The sequence below is a fragment of the Pantherophis guttatus genome, chromosome 17 (genome assembly GCF_059756535.1).
Source record: "Pantherophis guttatus breed Tessera chromosome 17, ASM5975653v1, whole genome shotgun sequence".
In the NCBI taxonomy this organism is placed as follows: domain Eukaryota; kingdom Metazoa; phylum Chordata; class Lepidosauria; order Squamata; family Colubridae; genus Pantherophis; species Pantherophis guttatus.
In genome coordinates, this window is record NC_142079.1 from 16,849,633 (window position 1) to 16,864,921 (window position 15,289).

Below are 15,289 nucleotides of genomic sequence, written 5' to 3' on the forward strand. Positions count from 1 at the left end.
AGGAATTTTTGGACGCGCTCCCAAATTCCTATCTTCAGTTGAGGTAGCCTCCGGAACCGTCCTGGATGTCGATGTCGTCACGGATGGATATATCCCACTCGTGGCGTGCGCTGAATTTGTCGCAGACATCAGGGGGGCTTTGGGATGCGCAGCTCCTATTTGTTGAGCCGATGGTGCCTGCAAGCCATCGCCTAAAATGGTTGCCAAAGTCTCTATCACACTTGCAACCTTACGCTCAACATGAGAGTCTCTTAAATTTTTAGCAGAAGCCACTGATGTCATCAAGGGAGCTAAAGTCTTTATAGCCTGATCTATGATGGCTTCAACAGCAGGTGGCGCAATGTCAACTTGGCCATGCTGGTTTAACAAAGAAGCAGGAACATTTGAATCAGGCAGTCTGTTATCCCCCATTACCCACTTATGGTCTGAGGTGGGGGTTTTAGGAAAAGATTGAAAGTCTCTTACCGATCCGGTGTTTTGTAGGACTTCGATCTTCTTTCCTTTCACGGCTGAATTCTTTAATAATTCACTAGAATCAGCAGTCGGGTTCTGACTTACTGTGGGCAAACCTAAAAACTGAAGGATTGCCTTCCTAAACTCATCATCCACCTCTGTACTTGTTTTCAAGACCTGAAGTGGCGTTCTTCCAGTCTCTACTCCTTTTGGTGATGATGGTTTATTCACTATCTTAGGCCCTTCAGAAGTTGAGGCCTCTGCTCCAAAACTTATAGCTCCACTATTCTCTAAGTCAATTAGAGTTTGGGGTTTTTCAGCCAAAACATTTTTGGCCTGAGCCCCAGACAGTCCAGTTTGTGACTTCATACTTTGTGCTGCTGCTGCTGCCCTGCAGACATTCAGTCTAGCGCGTTACCACATGAGCGTAAGTTCGTTAAACCATCCTCTGCTACCAACTGTGAACGAAATGGGGTTGAGGGGTACCCCGGACCGTGAACCAGCTCATGAGTAAACACACTGAGACTGAAATGATTCTGACCGAGGCGTCTTGTGTAAAAATATAATTTACTTTAAAACATTTAAAAAGCACTATGTCTTTAAGAAAACACATTAAAAACAAAGTCTTATCTGGGTATGTGAAACAAGGCTATCTCCCTAGATCCCTCTCCACAATACCAAAACAGTTCACGAAAGAATAAAGCTAGCATGAAGGTAAGCAGCTTCGGCATCGATACATCATCAAGGCAATCATAATGGGAGCAGCACGAGCTTCACAGCTGAAAGTCACCTGAAGTAAAAACAGTTCAAAAAGCAAACATTGCTTGAAGCTTGTGGGAGGAAGAAGGTCCAGCAACAGCAGTCCCGATGATAGCTTGCGTGCTACAAAACAGCAAAAGGCAAGCATCCGTGGGAGTCTCTCTGTAGCAGCGTCTGGAGTCCTTATCTGCATTCTTCTCCCATCTGCGGCGTTGCAACAAGCTTCCTGCAGGAGCTGTGCATTTAGGCCTAGATCAGACTAGGCCCAAGTAGCAAGCAAAAGGTCCTTGCTTATATAGGGAGTCAACCTGCAATTAACTAGGGCGGGGAAGGCTTGCAGGTAATTGCCAACAGCAGATGGCTTGATTAAAACCATACTGTTTGTGAGTAGGCAGATAGCCACAGCAATCCTGGAAACACTCGTGACAAGATTGGTAAAACTACCTTTCTCTAAAGGTAAAATCTTGTAAGATGTTCCTACCAAGGAAATGTATCTGATCTCTTGGAAATTAGTTTAAAATAATGTCACGCTCTTGACAGGAAGGCCTTGCATGAAGTCAATTAACTCTGGAATTAAATTCCTCCTAGTTACATTTATCTTCCCTTCCTGGTTGAGAAGAATTCCTGGAAATCCTTAGCCCAAGATAAACAAACTCAACTTAAAATCTTGATTGCTTCTACAGTTATTATTATAATACAAGAGTATTGAAGGTGATTTATTCCAGTTTATAGACATCTTACATTTGGCTCTTTACTCTAATTCTATCAAAGCATGCAAAGAAATTATTTTATAATTTCTAATTATTTAAATTTATAATTTATAATTATTTTATAATATAATTATATTTTCTAATTTGAGGAAACAAGAACACCATTAAAATACAGTATCAGAAATAACAATGGATCAATAATCCATTATTATATAATAATATACTGTAATTTAATCAACCAACCAAAGCAGCTGTTGAAATTGTAGCTTTCATATTTTTATCAAGCAAATAGTTCTGTAATAATTATAGTGGAACTCATGCTCAACTCAAGAATAACTTGCTCAGTTAAAACTAAAGTAATGTAGATGGCTTTGAGAAAAGCTTATTCTATCTAAGAATAACAGAAAACAAAAAATGGTCAATATACTTTTTATATTAATATTCTGGAAAACCATCGGGGCAATGAATGCTTTTCAACACCACAGAATAATTGTAGTCACAGTCACTGGACATGAAGAGCATGTAGCCAAATTAACCACAGAAAATTATAGTATGAAAAGAACTCAGGTTCTGTAAACAAAACAAAACCCAAAACTTCTATTCCCGCTTCTCTTGCTGAAGCTTCTGTGCGGCCCCCATTTGTATCTTGAATAGATCACATTAATTTGAATCTGGAAGGCAGCATCATATTGGGCTTCCTCCAAAACCATCTGCTTTATGCCATGACTAACAATTCTACTTTGGAAAAAAGCTTCTGTGCAATTGTTTGGTCTTGAATAAATGCTGCAGCAGTGCCCCATGCTCAGACAGCAATTTCCCTGAGGTCCTGTTAATGCCAGTAATGACCCAGATGCAGCTCCCATCCTGCTCAGCTCTGGACAGGTAGAATTCTGGGTTCCTAGGTGAGGAAGCCAAGCCTTGACCAAATCCCAAGGACAGAGTTTCTCCACCTTGGCAACTGTAAGGGGTGTGGACTTCAACTCCCAGAATTCCCCACCCAGGGAGTTGGGTCCACATCAGAGGTGGGTTTCAGCAGGCTTTGAACAGTTTGGGAGAACCGGCAGTGGAAATTTTGAGTAGTTCGGAGAACCGGTAGTAAAAATTCTGACTGGCCCCTCCCCCATCTATTCTCTGCCTCCTGAGTCCCAGCTGATTGGGAGGAAATGGGGATTTTACAGTATCCTTCCCCTGGAGTGGGCTGGGAATGGAGATTTTACAGTATCCTTCCCCTGCCACGCCCACCAAGCCATGTCCACCAAGCCATGCCACGCCCACCAAACCACACCCACAGAGCCAGTAGTTAAAACTTTTGAAACCCACCATTGGTCCACATGTCTTAAAGGTGGAGAAACCCTGTTCTAGGAGGAAGGGCAGCCCTCTCTGGGAAGGCTCAAAGCCTCTTGCAGAAGAGTTCAGGCTGGTGCTTGACTTGTGGAATAAATTGCAATGGACCCTATTATTTTACTGTCAACCCCCTAGAACAGCTAAGGACTGGTCACTGATGGTGAATTTAGACTAGACTAGACTAGAATAACAGAGTTGAAAGGGACCTTGTAGGTCATCCAGTCCAACCCCACCGCCAAGCAGACCCTACACCATTTTTGACAGATGGCAGCCCAGTCTCTTCTTGAAAGCTTCCAGTGAGGAACCCCCACAACTTCTGAAGGCAACTTCTGTTCCATTGGCTGATTGTTCTCACTGTCAGAAAATTTCTCCTTATTTCTAGGTTGAATTTCTCCTTGGTCAATTTCCATCCATTATTCCTTGTCTGGCCTTCAGGTGCCTTGGAAAACAGCTTAACCCCCTCCTCTCTGTGGGAGCCCCTCAAGTATTGGAAGACTGCTATCATGTCTCCCCTGGTCCTTCTCTTCACTAGACTAGCCATGCCCAGTTCCTGCAACCGTTCTTCATATGTTTTATTCTCCAGTCCCCTAATCATCTTGGTTGCTCTTCTCTGCACTCTTTCTAGAGTTTCAACATCTTTTTTATAATATGGTGATCAAAACTGGATGCAATATTCTAGGTGTGGTCTTACTAAGGCTTTCCAAGCTAGTTCTCCAGGAAGAACATTTCCTAATCTGGTATCACCAGAATCTCACCACCCAGAAGCCAACTGTGATTCTTCCCCAGCTGGGGCCCTGCCTTGGTTAATCAAGAGGCCCCTGGGGGCCAAGAGCTTTTGCTCATTTACCTTTTAGGACATTGAGAATGAAGAAAAGGACTGCTCCAGCTGCTGGCCTTGGGGCTGAGAATATGGTATATTTGTCCAGTGACATATTCACAGGTTTCATCAGTTCAACATGATAATTCTTGAGGTCCTCCAATGTCAAGGTGCCACCTAAACAATGATAGGAAAAAGGAGTGAATCTTTCAATCCTCCTAGGAGGCAATACTTTTCAGAAAGGAGGTGCATGGTGTCTCCCTCTCAACTTGAAGCCCCAGGAGAGGCTGCAGACCAGGAGCAGATTTGAACCTTAAAGCTGCCATAGTGTCCAACAGAGATGGCCTTCAAAACTATCAGCAGCTAACTCTTCTCTGCCCCTTTTGCTGGAAAGAAAATCTTGGATTATATATCTGTAATAAGTGGACTTTTGTGCAACTTCATACGAGAGACATTTTGGAAAAGTGAGACTGCTGGGAAGACCACTGGCTAGTGTAGCCATTTAGGGCCCTTCCCCACTTGAACCAAACTGTGATACAAACATTGTGATTTTATCTTTTTCTTATCTGCAGCCCAAACCTCAGTGTCAGGCTTGCCTCCGTTCAAAGCTCAAGAAAGAAAAACCCCATGTTTGTAGAGAAAGGTACTTTTACTGAGTATGAACTGAATGCAGCGAAAGAAAAGCAAAGTCTGAGGCAATAGGTGTGAAAATTACATATTGAAAGTATCCCCCAAATCCCTTTCCCCACAGTCCCAAGGCAAATGTCCAATCCACATCTCCCCAAGGTGTCATGTGGGGCACTTCTTTAGGCGGCCCCATCTACCTGGTATGCCGGAACGGTTGATCTTGGCAGTTATCAGCCCTCTTTGCAGCTGCTAAAAGACAGCGAGAATTTTCCTCCCTTTTTCGAAACATCTCCACCAGTTCGCTTCCCCCTCCCAAATACCTATAATACCTCCCCTCTCCTGTTACAATGGCAGCCGAAAGCAAGCAAGCATCATGAGGCTGACATTCGGCCCTCCTGCAGAAGAGACGTTAGTCCTTAAAAAAGAAACAATGGAAATAGACAGAATAGAAGCAAATGATAAAATATCCAACATACATATAATATGTATAAATCCCAACTTGTTAAGGGTATTTACTGTGAAATTTTTGTAAAAGTTTAGGAGCCTTAACATCTTGCTCATTCACCCATTCCGATTGAGAGGAAGGGAAATGTTTCCAGGCCACCAAGTACTGTACTCTACCCCTATGTTTCCTGGAATCAAGGATTTCTTTGACCTCAAAATGTTGCTCCCCTTCAATGAGAAGTGGGACCGGAGGGGAGGTCAAGTCGAATCAAGGAGGCATGTACAGGTTTCAGCAAACTTACATGGAACACTGGGTGGATTCTCCGGAGAGTTTTGGGTAGCTCCAACTGTACTGTGACCGGGTTTACAATTCGCACAATGGGAAACGGTCTAACGTATTTGGGGCCAAGTTTTTCCAACTTTTGGGTAGTTTGTAAGTACTTAGTGGAGAGGACAACCCTATCACCAACTTGGTAATTCCTTGGCATAGCCCTTTTCTTATCCGCCTGTTTCTTATGGGCTCTATGAACCTCATCTAACGCCTTACGTGCTACAGGCCAGGTAACCTGTAGCTGTTCAATCCATTCTACAAAGGATGGAATTTGAGGCTTTTCCTGTGGTGACTCCGGGATAGGCACAAAGTCCTGACCACTTTGAATGGTGTAAACCCAGTACTTCTATGTATGGAATTATTATAAGCCACCTCTTCAAACGGTAGTAAATCTGTCCAGTTATCTTGCTTTTACATAACACCTGAGGTATTGTTCCAACACCGAATTAGCTCTTTTGCAAGCCCCATTAGTCTGAGGATGGTGGGTGGAGCTTAGCCCTTGGGCAGAACCTAACAATTTCAGAAATTCCCTCCAAAAGTGGGAGGTGAATTGAACCCCTTTATCAGAAATAATTCGTTCTGGAACCCTGTATAACCTATAGACATTGTTGAATAAACAATTTATCCAATGTCCTCACTGAGGGAATTTTTGAACAGGGTACAAAGTGCACTTGTTTGGAGAACAAGTCTGTAATCTCCCAAATGACTGTATGTTCATTACTTTCAGGTAGTTCGACAATAAAGTCCCTGGATATCTCCTTCCACGGAGCCCTTGGTCTGGCCACAGTCTGGAGTAGCCTGGGTGGCTTCCCTAGCTGAAGCACATGGCAGCTAGCAACAACAATGCATGGAAACGGCATTGTTGCGTTGGTGGATGATCTTTGGAGGGCTCGGGACAGGGGTTGTTCCTCTGTCCTGGTCCTATTAGATCTCTCGGTGGCTTTTGATACCATTGACCATGGTATCATGCTGCGCCGACTGGAGGGGTTGGGGATAGGGGGCACCGTGTTGCGGTGGCTCTCCTCCTTCCTCTCTGACTGGTCGCAGTTCGTGTTGACAGAGGGGCAGAGATCGACCTCGAGGCACCTTGTGTGTGGGATATCGCAAGGGTCGGTTCTCTCGCCCCTTCTGTTCAACATTTATGTGAAGCCGCTGGGTGAGATCATCCGTGGTTTCGGGGTGAAGTGTCATCTGTACGCTGATGATACTCAGCTGTACATCTCCACCCCGGACCACCCCAACGATGCCCTTGATGTGATGTCCCGGTGCCTGGAGGCTGTGCGGATCTGGATGGGGAGAAACAGGCTCAGGCTCAACCTGTCCAAGACCAAGTGGCTGTGGCTTCCAGCATCCTGATATAGTCAGTTGGTACCATCGCTGACTTTTGGGGGTGAGTCGTTGGCCCCCACAGAGAGGGCTCACAACTTGGGTGTCCTCCTGGATACACGGCTGTGGCCACGGCTGTGGCCACGGCTGTGGCCAGGGGGGCTTTTTATCAGGTTCGCCTGATCCCCCAGTTGTGTCCCTTTCTGGATCGGGATGCCTTACGCACGGTCACTCATGTCCTCGTCGCGTCCCACTTGAACTACTGTAATGCTCTCTACATGGGGCTCCCCTTGAGGAACACCCGGAGGCTCCAACTGGTCCAGAATGCGGCCGCGTGGGTGGTGATGGGGGTGACTCGACACTCCCATGTAACACCTCTCCTGCGCGAGCTGCACTGGCTCCCAGTGGTCTTCCGGGTGCGCTTCAAAGTATTGGTTACCACCTTTAGAGCGCTCCATGGCTTAGGGCCCGGGTATTTACAAGACCGCCTTCTGCCGCCAGTAGCCTCCCACCGACCAGTACGCTCCCACAGAGAGGGGCTCCTCAGGGTTCCGTCGGCCAAACAATGTTGGCTGGCGGCCCTCAGGGGAGAGCCTTCTCTGTGGGGGCACCGACCCTCTGGAACGAGTTGCCCCCGGAGATACGGCGGATCCCGGATCTGCGCACTTTCCGCCGTGCCTTAAAGACATTTTTGTTTCATCAAGCTGGGCTGACCTGACCACATTTTTAAAATTGTTTTAATTTTAAATTGCTAAATTATGGGTTTTTTAATATGGGGGTGTTTTAACTGTGGGCCAAATTAATTTAATTGGTGTTTAATATTGTTTTAATTTTTGTATTTTTCTGTATTTTATCTGCTGGCTGTTCACTGCCCCGAGTCCTTCGGGAGAAGGGCGGTATACAAAATAAATAAATAATAATAATAATAATAATAATAATAATAATAATAATAATAATATGCCTTGATATCTTTCTTTAGGGAAGGCCACCAAAATTGTCTTTTGACCAAATATAGAGTCTTAACAAACCCAAAATGTCCGGCCACTTTGGCATCATGGGACTGTTGTAGCACTGCCCCCCTCAGACTGGCCGGGACATACAACTTGTCCCCCATCCATGCGAGACCATCACGAACAGTACACTTGTTGCTGTGAGAGGTGAACCAGTCATCAGTTTGTAGTGCTTCTTTTAACTGCTCCCTTAAACAAGTGGGTAGGTCCGATTCTCCTCTCGCCTGGGCTCTGGTAACAACAGGACCTGCCAACTGCTTTGAAGGGATAACCGGGCAGACCACCTCTAGACGTGCGCCATTGTATTGAGGCAGTCATGAGAGGGCATCGGCCATAAAGTTCTTTCCTCCCAGTAGGTATCGCAAGGAGAAATTGAAGCGATTGAAATGTTGTGCCCACCGGACCTGTTTTGGTGACAATTTCCGAGGGGTTTTTAGGGCTTCTAAATTCTTATGGTCTGTCCACACCTCAAAAGGGTGTTTTGCCCCTTCAAGGAAATGCCTCCAGGTTAGCAAGGCCCAGCGGACAACAAAAGCTTCCTTCTCCCAAATCGCCCATCTCTGTTCAGTCTCAGACAGTTTACGGGAGGTGTAAGCACAGGGTTGCAGAGACCCATCAGCATTTGCTTGAAGTAACACCGTTCTGACAGCTACATCACATGCATCAGCCTGAATGTTGTGGCCCGTCAGCGGCCTGTGCAGCTAGTAGCTGATTCAGAGAGCGAGGAGGCTGGTGTGGTGCTGCGCCAGCAGCCTGTGCAGCTGGGACTCGAGTCAGATAATGAGGAGGCTGGAGAAGATGTGGTGCCAGAGGCAGGGATTCAGCCAGGGGCTTCAGAACCTTCAGAAGCTCCTTTAAGTGAAGAGGATGAAGAGGAGGAGCCTCTTCTCAATGCATGGGCGTGCAGAGCTGCCAAAAGGCAGGAGTGGCTCCTAACGAGGAGTTCTACTCGAGAGTAAGGCTTGGGGCTAATTGGCCACTCCCTTAGCCTATCTAAGGAGGAACGCTGACTGAAGCAATTTGTAGGGAACAACTTTAGTTCACTCTCCTTTGCGTCTGGATTCTCTGCAAATTGCTTCTGGGCTTTCTGCCAACCGTAGTAAGATTGTGATTACTTTATCTTTGGTTTCTTGTAGGCTGTTAAGAAAGTTTATTAACAGCCTTTGTTTGAAAAAGACTGAGTTATTTTAGTAAACTAAGTTTTGTACAGACTTTGTGTGTGCTGCGTTCTTTGGGATCCATAGCTGGGGCAGAACGCTGGACGACAAAAGGGGCTCCATGTCAGGGTGCTTCAGGACCAGCTCAGCGGCAAACAATCGCTTTAGTTTCTCAAAAGCTGCCTGACATTCCATGGTCCATTCAAGTGGCCTACTGGGCTTTGGCCTGGCTTCCCCCTTTGTTTTCAGGAGGTTGGTAATGGGCAAGGCAATCTGGGAAAATGTTGGAATAAACTGTCGATAAAAGTTAGCAAAGTCCAAGAAGCTTTGTAGCTGCTTGCGAGTACTGGGGGGGGGGGGTTGCCCACTCCAGGACCGCCTGGACTTTCTCCGGATCCATTTCTATCCCCTCATGAGATATGTGGTAACCCAAATAGTCAATCTTATTCTGATGGAATTCACATTTCGACAATTTAGCATACAGTTCAGCCGCTCTGAGTTTTTTCAGAACGGACTGCATCAGTTTCACGTGTTCGTCCATGGTCTCTGTGTAGATATAATGTCACTGAGGTAGATCAGGACCCCCTTGTAAAGATGCTCATGTAACACCTCATTAATTAATTGCATGAACACTGCCGGTGGCCCCTGTAGCCCAAAGGGGAGCGCCCTAAATTGAAAACAACCCAAGGGGCAATTGAAAGCAGTTTTCCACTCATCCCCCTGATTAATCTGGACCCTGTAGTAAGCCTCTCTCAAATCCAGTTTGGTGAAGATCTTCCCCTTTGCCAAGTGAGCTAGCATGTCTTTCATAAGGAGTAGTGGGTAGACATTTTCCACGCAAATAGCGTTCAGGTTCTTATAGTCGACACACAAATGAAAAGAGCCATCTTTCCTCTCCTGAAACAAAACTGGGGCGGTCACTCGCAGCCTCACCGGTTGGATGAAGCCCCCTTTTAGGTTTTTATCAATAAAGTTCCTCAGATCCTCCAGCTCGTGTGGGGTCATGGAATAGATCTTTGGTTTAGGGAGCTTCACCCCTGGAAGGATCTCTATGCCACAGTCAATGGGTCGGTGGGGTGGAAGCACATCTGACGCCTTCTCACTGAAAGCCCCTCTGAGGTCCAAATATTCGTTAGGGATTTTCTCCTCCCCCGCAATATGTTCACTCGCCACCGCTGCTCACTCCTTCGCAGCTTTGGACGTGCAAAAAGGTTTGCCCCCTTCCTTCCCCGGGGGGGCGGGGCGGAGGAGATGCATAACCACCCCGTCCTCCAGTTCACCTGGGGGTTCCATGTCTGTAGCCAAGGCAGTCCAAGCAAAAGAGGTTGTTCCATGTCTGGGGCCATGATAAAACTCAAGACCTCTCAATGATCCCCCATCCACATTTCAATTGGTTCGGTCACAAAGTCGGCTGCCCCCCCACCGCTACTGACCTATCCAACTGGCAAAATGCAATGGGCACTTTCATGGTTTTTAGTCTCAGCCCCAGTTTGTCCATCACCTCAGGGCTGATTACACACCTGGTGCATCCAGAGTCTAAGAGGGCTAGCATCTTTCCCTGGGCCCCGGATGAAAGCACCCTTAGTTCGACTGGGATAGTCATGGAGCCCCCACACTGACTTACCAGGGGATCATCATTTTCTTGTCACAAGATGACAAGAAAAGAGCCTACACCAGGAACCGGAAGTTGGCGTCACAGCGAGACGCGTGGGGTTTTTGGAAGCTCCTGAGACCCCGCCAAAACTCAGCCGCTGGACCGTCCAAACTGGACCCCACAGTCTCGATTTGACTGTGGTAGCGGGGGGCACATTCTGAGGACTCCAGGGACATCACTTAGTCCCTGGACAAGCCAGAAAAGCCCTTTTTCCAGCGGCGGAGCAGCAGTCATAGGCTGCGGAGGCTGTGACAACTCCAGGAAGGCAGAGCGGAATGACAGTGAATAGATTGGTGAGAAACTTTTACTTTTCTTTTCAATATATTAAGAACACCCTTATTGATAATTGAGATAGTGATGGCGGGTGAATGAAGAGGAGCGGCGAACCTTTCTTTGGATTAATTTTTATCGTACCCAATACAGAGTTTAAAAGACTTAAAATTGTTTAATTGATTCACTTCCTTTTTGGATTACCGGACTGAACTGAAAATAGCATTGGGACATATTTGAAACTTGGAAATTTGCTGATATTAGATTTGTTTGGATTGCTGAGTTGGAACATCTGAACTGGTGCTTTTTTTCTCTTTTGGAATATTTAAAAGAAAGATCTTTTTTTTTACTTTTTTTCCCCCTTTCTTCTTCTTCCCTTAAAAAATAGGAGAACCTAAATAGGAGAATGTACAGTGCTGCCACCCATTTTGTTTCTATGTCTAAGTAGTAGAAGAAAAGAAATATTGTAGCCAAAACAGAGATTGAAGAGCTACTGAACTGAACTGTTGTTTACACAGGTGCTCTTTATTTAAATTGACAAAGCCTGGGAACACACTAGAAGGCTTTGATTTTTTTTCCTCCTTTTTTTTCCTATGAGTAAATATCTTATTCCCAGTGTGAGGGGGTGGCTTGGAAGACTAAGGAAAAATCATGCCCTGCAGGCTCTCTGGATATAAAAGGGTTTGAAGGACTATTAAATTCTTCTTTGCTCTTTTTTCTTTTTCTTTTTTTCCTGAATTTTTTTTTATTCCTGTTATCTTTTTGTTTTGTTTTGTTCCTATTTTCATTTTGGAGTTGGGACATCTATCTATTCAATTGGATTAAGGCATTCAAGAGCCTGAAGATTTATTGATATATTTTTTTCTTCCTTTCTTTTTCTTTTTTAATTTCAATTTTGACCTTTCACTTGGAAGAGAATTTTAAATTTGTGGGGTTTTTTTCTTTTTCTTTTTTTGAGTGTGTTTTTTTGGTTTTTTTTTTCCCCCTCCTTCCCTTTGGATTAGGGTTTCAGAGAAACCTGAAGAATTTGAGGAAGTACTGCTTTTTCTTTCCCTTGTTTTTTTTTTTCCTACGTTCCCTTCCTTCCCCTCCCTTTCTACTGTTTAGGTGGATTGTAACTAAATGAATAAAAAAGTAGCGACGGTGGGAGCTGCTGTGACTACACCATCCTCCTCACCATCTGGAGGCTAACGTTCCATCCAGACAATGTTACAGCAAGAGAAAGATAAAGAAGCAGTGACACAAACGATCCTACAAACACTTCAAAGAATGGAACAGCAACAAAAAAGGATGGAGCAGCAACAACAAATGATGGAACAGCAACAACAATGGATGGAGCAGCAACTATTACAAACAGATGAAAAGGTGGCCAACATACAACAAACAATGACAAAATATGAAGAGAGATTGGTTAAACTAGAGGAAAAAGAAGGTCAAAAAGAAGAAAAAATGAAGGAATTTGAGAACAGGTTGGGAGAGGTAGAGCAAGGAACATCTGGCTTAATTGGCTGGGAAATGAATAAAGCAGAATTTTTCTTAAGATTCCAAAATGTCGAGGAAGAAAAAGGGGAGGATCTAGTGAAGATTATGAATATGATTCTAGCTGAGGCTCTAGAAGTAACCAAAGAAAAGATGATGGAAGGAATCGATGAAATTTATCGAGTCTATATTGGATATGCAATCCGTAATAAGCTTCCAAGAGAAGTACATATAAGATTCACTAAGAAATCAATCAAGACACAAATTCTGCCGGCTGCTCGTGATAAGGTTTTGAAATACAAAGAGAAAGAAGTGATAGTTCTGAGACAAATTCCAAGGAAAGTGAGAGAGTTAAGAAGAAGATACCAATTCCTGACTAAAGTTTTATTGCAAAAAGGGATTAATTACAGATGGTTGTTTCCAGAAGGAGTAGGTTTAACATGGCAATTTCAAAGATACAGGCTGAACACAATTGATAAGGCAAGAGCGTTTTATTAAAGAAGTTCTTAAAGAGAAAGAGATAGATATGGAAACCAAAACACAAGCAACATCAGCTTTAATAAAATCTGTTGAAGAGGAATTGATAACGCTGGAAGCAACAGAAGGAGCGGTTGGAGGAGTTATGGAATATAAGGAACAACGTGAAGCCAGAACGACTAGAGCAACAAAACCCATTTATAAAGTATGAATATGGAAAAAAGGAAATTAATTTCAATAAACGTAAATTGACTTAATTCGGCCTGTAAAAGAAGAACAGTATTTCATAAATTGGAAAAACTAAAATTTGATATAATTTGCCTACAGAAAGTGCATATTAAAAAGCAACATGAACAACTATTGATTCAACCAAAACTTGGAAAAACTTTTTTATCATTGTCACAAAGCAAAAAAAGAGGAGTTGCTCTGTATATTAGAAATGTACTAACAACAGAACAGAAATATGCTGATCCAGAAGGTAGAATTTTGATGGTGGAATTAATTGACAACAATACAAAATTACTTTTAGTTGCAATTTATGCCCCAAACAACAATCAAAGTGACTTTTATAGAAAACTACATAATAAGATAATTGAAATGGATTATGAAAATTTCTGTATCATGGGAGATTTTAATGGAATTGTGGATGAAAAATTGGACTACAAAACACATAAAACAACAAAACATAGTAGAAAGGTACTGCCGAGAACTTTTTTAAAAATGATAGAGGAAATAAACTTGAAAGATATATGGAGGGAGAGAAATGGGGAAGGTAAAGAATATACTTTCTACTCTGATAAACATTTATCTTGGCCCAGATTAGACATGATATGGACAACAATGGAATTGATTTTAAATATTGAACAGATACTAACCTATGGGCGGACCATAACCCGGTGATTGCTATCTGGAAAGGACGAAAAGGTAGGTCTAGATGGACTTTAAACAACACAATACTAAAAGAGAAAGACTTCATACAGAAAATGAAGCGAGAATTGGATTTTTTCTTCAAGGAAAACAAGAAAGAAACATCGACACAAAATCGTTGGGACACAATGAAGGCCTTTGCCAGAGGACTAATTATTGAGGAAGGAAAAGGAAAAATTATACAAGGAAAAGAAACCTGAAGAAAAGATAAACCCTTAAAATATTGACAGATGATCACAAAAGACTTGAAAAGGAATTCCAGAAGGGTCCAAATAAGAAAGATGTAAAAATTAAAATGGATATTATAAAGCACAAAATGGATCTACTGGAGAAGGAAGAATTAGCTCAAAAAATAAGAGCTGCCAAACAGAATTATTTTGAAAATGCAAATAAACCCGGCACATGGTTAGTATATAAATTGAAAAAAGAAAGAGAATCGAGAAAAATAATACAATTAATTGATCATCAAGGACTGAGTAGATTTGGAAATAAAGAGATGGGGGAAATAATACAGGAATACTATACACAATTGTACAAAAAAGACATAATAGAGGAGGATAAAGTGGCAAGGTATTTACAAAAAGCAAAATTGAAGCTATATATTCCAAACAAAAGGCTAAGGTCATGATAAATGGCGAATTGACAGACTTTATTGAAATAGAAAAAGGCACTAGACAAGGATGTCCACTATCCCCACTATTGTTTGTATTGACACTGGAAGTTTTAAATAAAAATATTAGAGAAGAAAAAGAGATAAAAGGTATGAAAATTCGGAAAGAAGAATATAAGTTGCAAGCTTTTGCAGATGACCTGGTCTTTATTATTGAAGAACCATTAATGTCAATAAATAAATTGTTAGAAAACATTGGAGAGTTTGGGGAAGTAGCTGGTTTGAAAATTAATAAAGAAAAGACAAAGATAATGACTAAAAATATGTTGAAAAAGCAGAGAGAAGAATTGATGGAGATTTCAAATATGCAGGTAATGAATAAGGTAAAATTTTGGGGGATACAATTGACAACAAGGTATAGTTCTCTTAAGGAAAATAATTATAACAAGGTTAAACGACAGATAGGACAAGATTTGGAAAAATGGGGAAACTTGCAACTATCTTTAATTGGGAGAATTGCAACCATCAAGATGAATATTTTGCCTAGAATGTTGTATTTGTTTCAGACAATTCCAATAAAGTTGGATAAGGATTTTTTAACAGATTTGAATAAAATGATATTGAAATATATTTGGCAAGGGAAAAAGGCAAGAATAAAAATTAAGTTGTTACAAGATGCTAAAGTGAGGGGTGGTTTTGGTTTATCTAACTTTGAATTATACTATCAAGCAGCTAGTTTAATGTGGATTAAAGAATGGGTAACATTGAAAAATACTAGTTTATTGAATTTGGAGGGACATGATTTGTTGATGGGGTGGCATGCCTTTTTATGGTACAAAGGAACTAAAATACAGGGGTATTTTAGAAGACATCAGATACGTGAAGCTTTGCTTT

At 42.7% G+C, this 15,289-nt stretch overlaps 1 protein-coding gene across 9 annotated transcripts in view; it reads right to left on the minus strand.

Moving 5' to 3' along the window:
- GGT5 (gamma-glutamyltransferase 5) overlaps window positions 1-15,289 on the minus strand; it is a 112,400-nt gene that overhangs the window by 41,856 nt on the left and 55,255 nt on the right. For all 9 annotated transcript variants that reach the window (XM_087880629.1, XM_087880631.1, XM_087880628.1 and 6 more), the window contains one exon: window positions 4,114-4,260. In XM_087880629.1, coding sequence (XP_087736755.1) covers window positions 4,114-4,260 — 147 coding nt within the window. The remainder of the gene's footprint in view (window positions 1-4,113; window positions 4,261-15,289) is intronic.